This window comes from Bos indicus x Bos taurus, chromosome 3 (assembly GCF_003369695.1).
Source record: "Bos indicus x Bos taurus breed Angus x Brahman F1 hybrid chromosome 3, Bos_hybrid_MaternalHap_v2.0, whole genome shotgun sequence".
Taxonomy (NCBI): domain Eukaryota; kingdom Metazoa; phylum Chordata; class Mammalia; order Artiodactyla; family Bovidae; genus Bos; species Bos indicus x Bos taurus.
Genome location: NC_040078.1, coordinates 86,287,157 through 86,294,162, shown reverse-complemented (window position 1 = coordinate 86,294,162; position 7,006 = coordinate 86,287,157). Strand labels below are relative to the sequence as shown.

The window sequence follows — 7,006 nt, the reverse complement described above, 5'->3', positions numbered from 1 at the left end:
GATTCTGGAAGTAAAATTGACTTAAAGGCTTGAACATTTTAAAGATTCTTGATATCCTCAATAACTTTTCAGAAGAGTGTATCAATTTATAATTCCATTGCTACTGCTTAAAAGTTAATTTTATCCAATTCTCCAAATAATGGGTTCTGACTTTTAGAAATGAATGCCAACAGTTGGAAAATAACAGCCTACATTGTATTAGGCATTTCTTTTAACATCTTTTTTTTTTCTGGTCCAATGTAATACAAGATAATCTTATAATTAAAAACAGAAAAAAATTTCTAAAATGCTTGTTCCAGTTGTATATGAAAGTACACTTTACTCTTTTCAACATTTTGTATTGTTTTATTTCAATGATTCATGTTTTACACTTTTCTAACTTTTCAAATTTGAAATATTTCTTTAAATTCAGAATCATGTCCTTCACATGTTAATATTTTCCTATTGAATCTAGTATCATGAAGAAAACTGGGCATCTATTCCTGATTGTATAGATCCCAGAAAGATAACTCAATTGCCCCTCAGTTGCCCCTTCTTAAATATTTCCAGTAGTCACTAATGTGGCTCTTAGAGACACGTTCTCATACACTTCTAAGCATATATGATTGTAGTAACTCATATCTGCAAAAGAGTTTTCCATTCATAAAAACCTTCCACGTCCATTGTCATTTTTGCCCTTATGAGGTACCCAGGGGAGGTTAGTGTCATTCTCATCATTTTAGGAAGGTGGAGGGTAGGTTCCACAGGAGAAAGCTGTCAACATTGCCAGTGAAGAGTAAAATTAAGACCCAGACCAGGTCTTCAATTCCTAGATCTTTTACTTTTCATTAAGTCATATTACTAGTGTTGCCAGTGTACAGAAGTATAAAACGACTCCACACAGTGTAAGAAAGTCCTGGAATAATGTTAAGGGACTCAATAGCAAATGCATGTACTCTAGTTTTAGAATGAGACTGATTTAAATTGGGGGGCTTTTAATTGCAGTGATCAGTTTTAAACATTCCATGTCAAAACATAAAGATGCAATAATATAAATGAGCCAGCTGCAGTTTTACACATAGCATGGACTGATGAGTTTATGAATGAGTGATGAAAATCAAGCGAGAGTAATAATATTCTGCTGCTGTTGCTGCTAAATCGCTTCAGTCGTGTCCGACTCTGTGCGACCCCATAGATGGCAGCCCACCAGGCTCCCCGGTCCCTGGGATTCTCCAGGCAAGAACACTGGAGTGGGTTGCCATTTCCTTCTCCAATGCATGAAAGTGAAAAGTGAAAATGAAGGCTCTCCGTCGTGTCCGACTCTTAGCGACCCCATGGACTGCAGCCTAACAGGCTCCTCCGTCCATGGGATATTCTAGCCCAATTCAATAACCTAAGCTATATATCAGTCAGTACCTTAGTTTCCAATTTTACACCTCCTCATGAACATTTTGAGAAAAGACAGGTTTTTCAACCGCTCTAGAAACATAAGAAGCATTGTACATTGATACCTTTCATATTTTTTTGAAAAGTAAAAGATCATTTCAGTTTTCATTTTCCTACCTGTAAATGACTTTCTCTTTTGCCTCATTTAAAATAAAATTGTCCATGGTTTTGTGATCTTGTGAGAGCTTATTTTGTTTAAGCAGCTTTATAGTATTCACTCCGGGAGTTCGTGATGGACAGGGAGGCCTGGCGTGCTGCGATTCATGGGGTCGCAAAGAGTCGGACACGACTGAGCGACTGAACTGAACTGAACTGAACTGAATAGTATTTTACCCTATAGGAAAAAATTTCTTTCCCATATCTGCAAATTAAAATATCCTTTTCTAATGAGCGCCTAGAACATTAGCTTTCCCTTTCTGGATGGTTTTTATTCACTGGTAGGATCTATCTCTGAAGACGCTGTGGAAGCAGTCTGTCGGTCTCCACAGGTGTAGCCAGGAGCTGCCCTACTCGCAAGGAGGCGGGAAGATGCCTGGAGTTTCTCCTACACATTCCTAGGCCCCCGTGGCCACTTGTGCCCTTGGGACTACGCGATCGACTACCTCACTAACCCCCCATCGCGCACGCGCACTCATTGCCCCCCGCCCTAACTGCACCTGCCAGGTCATAAACCCCTTCCCACCCGCTCGAGCTCTCTCTAGGAGGCTCAGTCTTGTCTCACGTTGATTGGTCGAAGCCCAAGAGGGTGCGTCCAATCAGCAATCCCTCCTGCTCCACCAATTCCCGCTCTTCCCGCCCCCTCCCCGCCCCACCCGTCCCTCTCAGGCACCTATCTTCTTTGTGACTGGTGCGCGCCCAGGTCACTCAGTGCGCCAGGCAGAGGTGTGCCGGGGTGGGAAGGAGGGGCGGGAGGAGGACAGGGAGGGGAGGGGAGAGGAGGGGAGAGAAGGGGAGGGGAGGGGGCGGGGCTCAGGTGCCGTGCGGCGCAGTCCAGGCCAGAAGCGGGAGGGGGCGAACTGCGGAGCGGGGCGGGGGCAGCGGCGAGGAGGGCGTTACGCCGGCGACGTCGGCCGCGCGAGGCTTCGCGCGTGAGCGGCGAGGGCACTGGGCCTGGCTACCGAGCTTTCCTGGTGGGCGAGCAGGTCCTCGACGTCGGCTCCTGGGGGAGCGCGGGGAGGAGGGAGGTGTCGGCGTCAGCGGTGTAGTCGACGGCGGTCCTGGCCATGGAAGAGACGCAGCCGCTTTCGCAGTCCGAGCTCCCGCTGTGCGACAGCCTCATCATCTGGGTGAGTGCGAGGGGGCGAATCGGGCCGAGGGGCCGCGGCGAGTTCTTGGGGCAGGGGGGTGCCTGGTTCTCGCACGTTAGCCTGCGGAGGAGCGACGGTCACCTGCGCCCCGGACTGCGCGTAGCCCTCCGCGTCTCCAGTCGCCCTTGACCTCGAGAGTGCCACCTGCGGGTCGCGGGGCAGGTGTGCGTAGGTGAGTGAGTGTGCGTACGTGTGTTTCTGTCTTCGCGGGCGGGAGGGGGGAGGGTAAAAGGAGCTGGGAGTGAGGGTGGGGGAGCGGGAAGAAGGACACTTGTCTTACCGCCCTGATCCTGCTCCTGACAGCTGTGGCGGGAGCCTAGCGCCCATCCGTTTACTCCTCGCTGGGCCATTTGCTCCCCCCTGCTCTGCGCCCAGGCTCTAGACTTTCTGGACCACCGACATCCTTGCCTTACGTCTGCAGAACAGCCTTCTCATAGAGACCTTTATGCTACTTGGGAGTGAAGAGCCCCCTCTGAAACCTCCCTCCCACTGCAACCACCTAGCTCTAATTTGGACGCAGGTGGCAAAGAAATGGTTTTAGTTCATGGGTTAGTGCTTCTCCCGGACCCCAGGACATCCGTTTTTGTAGAGGCCTCTTAGAAGAGATGTTTCCACGTATATATTTCCTGCGTGGATCAGAAGATAATGTTGGGGGTGGGGCGCTCGTATTCTCTTGTTCTCACTGGTTCCCCTCCTCTTCCAATGGACAAGCATTTTCTTTAAAGAAAAAAAAAAAAAAAACTTGGCATTTTCGTTTGCACTTTATCCGCACTTGGTAGTCCTATTAATTTATGTTGGGTTTGGACAGACAGGATCTGCCCTCAGTATTGCGATCAACAAAAGTGTCTCACCTTTTGGAAGTGCTCAGCGATCGGAGAGAGCTGGCATTTAGGTGTGGCTTCTAGTCCATATTGGGCAAGTCTGACGCTCCATGGTCCACAAGGTGCAGTCAGTGATGCTCACCCCTAAAGCAGTTTTTTAATTTTGTGTCCGGGAGTGTGTGTAGAATGGAATGTAAACAGACTAGATTAAGAGGCAGTAATTGATGAATTTCTCTCTCTCTCAATGCATGTAATTCAAAAGAAAGAAATCAGGGAATGTTTCTGGCAGTATGTGAATTCTCTTGTAAATAACCATAATGTAAAGCTACCTTTACACTTTGGAGGTAAAAAGTTTTTGCTCTAAGTAAAATGCAAGCATCTGGAGTTTCTGAGTTAAAAGCAGTTAGCTGACTGTTCACCCATATTTTCACTTAAACTTAGTATGGGGTTTAAATGCCATATTTAAGGTTGTCGTGAAACAAGGCAGTTACTTCTAATGGTGTGGCTTAGTAAATTACTAATTAAAGGGTGTTTCCTAATCTGTTGCATTGTTGCTCTAAACATGTGACTTATAGTAAACTTAGTCTTCATGATGTCATTGACTTATATGAGGGTTGGTGGTGAAGTATAAGATTTTCATGAATTTTATTAAAAAAATTTAAACTATTTCGTGACTATATCCATTCTTTTAATCAGTATTAATAGTGACGTTCCTACTTTGTATAAGACACTGAGGAAGAAAGATATCAAGAATAATCAAAAGAATCTTCCATTTTAATTGGTGTGGTAGGTAGATCTGTGTATTTTTTGTAATGGAAGGCAAAATTCCTTAAAAACAGTAAAATTTTTATTTTATTTTTTTTCGGCTGTGCCATTCAGCATATAGGATCTTTGTTCCCCCACCAGGGATGGGATTGAACCCATGCCTCCTGCATTGGGAGTGCAGAGTCTTAACCACTAGACCTCCAGGGAAGCCCCATGTAAAAAAATTATTTAAAACATAAGGAATGATAATAGATGACAGAGTATAACCGGTTGTTTGCTTCTCCAGTTCTCTCTCAGGCTGCTGAAACATTATGGAGAAAATGGAATTAATGTACAGACTGTTGCCTCCCAAATGCTGCTATAGACAAATCCTCCTGTTTCCATACCCAGCCCAGCTTTACTATTAAGATTAACCATACAGTTCCTCTCATGTTTCTCTTTGCAAACCTTAATCAGTATCCTATTTGAGCCCCAATGCTTCTCTCCATCAGGAAAGTGACCTCCTCCTTATCTTTAGCTCTGGCTCTAGATCCACACCTTCGACGTTGTCTTAAACTTTGCTCTGTCATTTATCCCCTCTAGTATCTATTTTTTCCTTTCCATTAGCTCCTTCCTCACTACATGTAAACTTGATCAAATATTCCCTCTCCTAAAGAGAAAAAACAGAAAGCCATCGGTGTCTACTGAGCCACACTGTATCCCCCCACTTTCCTTCAGTCATATTTCTTTCATTTTTAAATACTCATCCTTTATACTTTTTGAACTTTTATTTACACCTCAGCCCACTGCACTGGCATTCTTTGCTCTAAGGCCTTCTCTTACTGGGTTTGGCAAACTGGAAACTTTTATTATCCTTATGTTAATTGATGATTCCTTTGTGAAATTATCTTCTGCCTTAGTTTCTTGGGTTCTTGCCTCTAGGCTTTTCTTTACTTCTTTGACTTCACTTTCACTTTTCTCTTTCATGCATTGGAGAAGGAAATGGCAACCCACTCCAGTGTTCTTGCCTGGAGAATCCAGGGACGGGGGAGCCTGGTGGGCTGCCATCTATGGGGTCGCACAGAGTCGGGCAAGACTGAAGTGACTTAGCAGCAGCAGCAGGGAACTTTGCTGATTGTCAGCCACTTCACTGTTAGTGTTAGCTTACCTCTCCAACTTTCTACAAACTGCCCTCATGCCATGCTTCTCTTTGCCCCCATGCTACATTGACTTTCTTTAGGAAGATAAGCATTTGTGTGGTTTTTTTTTTGTTTGTTTTTATTTATAAATGCATCACAGCTTTTTAATTTCTCTTTGAAATATCCTTCTTCTAGTTCTTTCAGTGGCTGATTGACTTCTTACCATTAATTTCTTGGGTCTAGTGTCATGTTTCAGAGACAGTGTGACAGTGAGTGACCTACCTGTACCCTACTCATATCCCGTTGTAACCTGCTAACCCCTTTTTGTTGTGTCTGTAAACACTTAATATTTTCTGAAGTCATCTTGTTTGCACTTTAGGGACAGAGCCCTTGCCCAACCTGTTTTCTGTTCTGTCCCCAGGAACAAAAACTGACTAGGATCTCTAGTACAACATTGAATCAACGTGATGATAGTAAATATCCTAGTCTTGGTCCTCATCTCGAAAACTAATATTTCACCATTGATTATTTCACCACTAAGTACCTGGGATACATTTTTAACTGTTTCATAGAAGATTGATGAATTTCAACACATTGAAATCAGGAGAAATGAGTTTTCAAGACACAGAGAAGAACCCTTAGAAGTAATGTAAATGGTCGTCTTTGATGATAGATTGAAAGATGGAAATGGAAGACACGTTTGTCATGATACCCCTGGACTCTTAATGTGTTCCCTGCCAATCTAAGTAATGTTAATCTGCTGAGAGGAAGTTGTAGGAGATAGAAGGTAAAAAAAAAAGTTATAACGGAGGAGAGAACACAGATGGTAGTAAACCGTGTTCTTTCAGTGCTGCACATTGTTCTAGGACAGTAGAACCATCCTTAACAGAGAAGTCACCAAGAAAAGTTGGTTAGGTGAAGAGATGCCTGTTTTGGCAGTGTTTTAAAAGGTACATTTTATGATTTGAAATTCATCTTAAAATAACTAATTCTTCGAAATGTTATACTGCCACTTAGCAAAAAAATTCAGGGCTGAAAGATAAATTTGGCATCGTTTACGTGGTGGAGAGAGTTCAAGGTATGTGTGTGAAGGTGAATTTAATTCTGCCTCTTGGCTCTGTGACATTTAAAATTTTAAAGTTATTGGACTCTGATTTCACCAATAGAATTAGAGTGTTGGATATGCCCAAATTACAAAAAAAAAAAAAAAAAAAAAGCATGGTTGAATTGTTTTTATAAAGATCTTAAAACTCAAAGCGGTGATCCTCTTTCTGAAATGAGCGGCTGGAGGAAGAGAATTTGAGACCAGAGTTGACTCAAAGTTGAGTTTTTGTTGGCTTTCAGTTGTGAAAACCCCTTTTCTTTCTTGATTTCTTTGACATTTATATTGAAGCAGTTCAGGAACAGCATTTCCACATTTCTGATCATTTGCTTTATTTAAAAAATAAAGAAGACAGTAAGATGCTATTTGCCAAAGAACTGTGTTTAGAGATGGAAGCCCTGTCTGTCATTTTTGGGTCACTCACAAAGAGACTTCGGCCTCTTCACCTCTATGAAGAGTAGTCTGAAA

The 7,006-nt window shown here is 43.3% G+C and overlaps 1 protein-coding gene across 2 annotated transcripts in view; it reads left to right on the top strand.

The window, feature by feature from the left end:
* The first annotated feature begins 2,401 nt into the window (after nt 1–2,401).
* HOOK1 (hook microtubule tethering protein 1) overlaps nt 2,402–7,006 on the top strand; it is a 71,631-nt gene continuing 67,026 nt past the window's right edge. The window contains exon 1 of one of the 2 annotated variants that reach the window (XM_027537093.1): nt 2,402–2,711. In XM_027537093.1, the coding sequence (XP_027392894.1) occupies nt 2,649–2,711 (63 nt within the window). In that variant the 5' untranslated portion in view covers nt 2,402–2,648. The remainder of the gene's footprint in view (nt 2,712–7,006) is intronic. The other variant, XM_027537094.1, reaches the window with a different exon arrangement.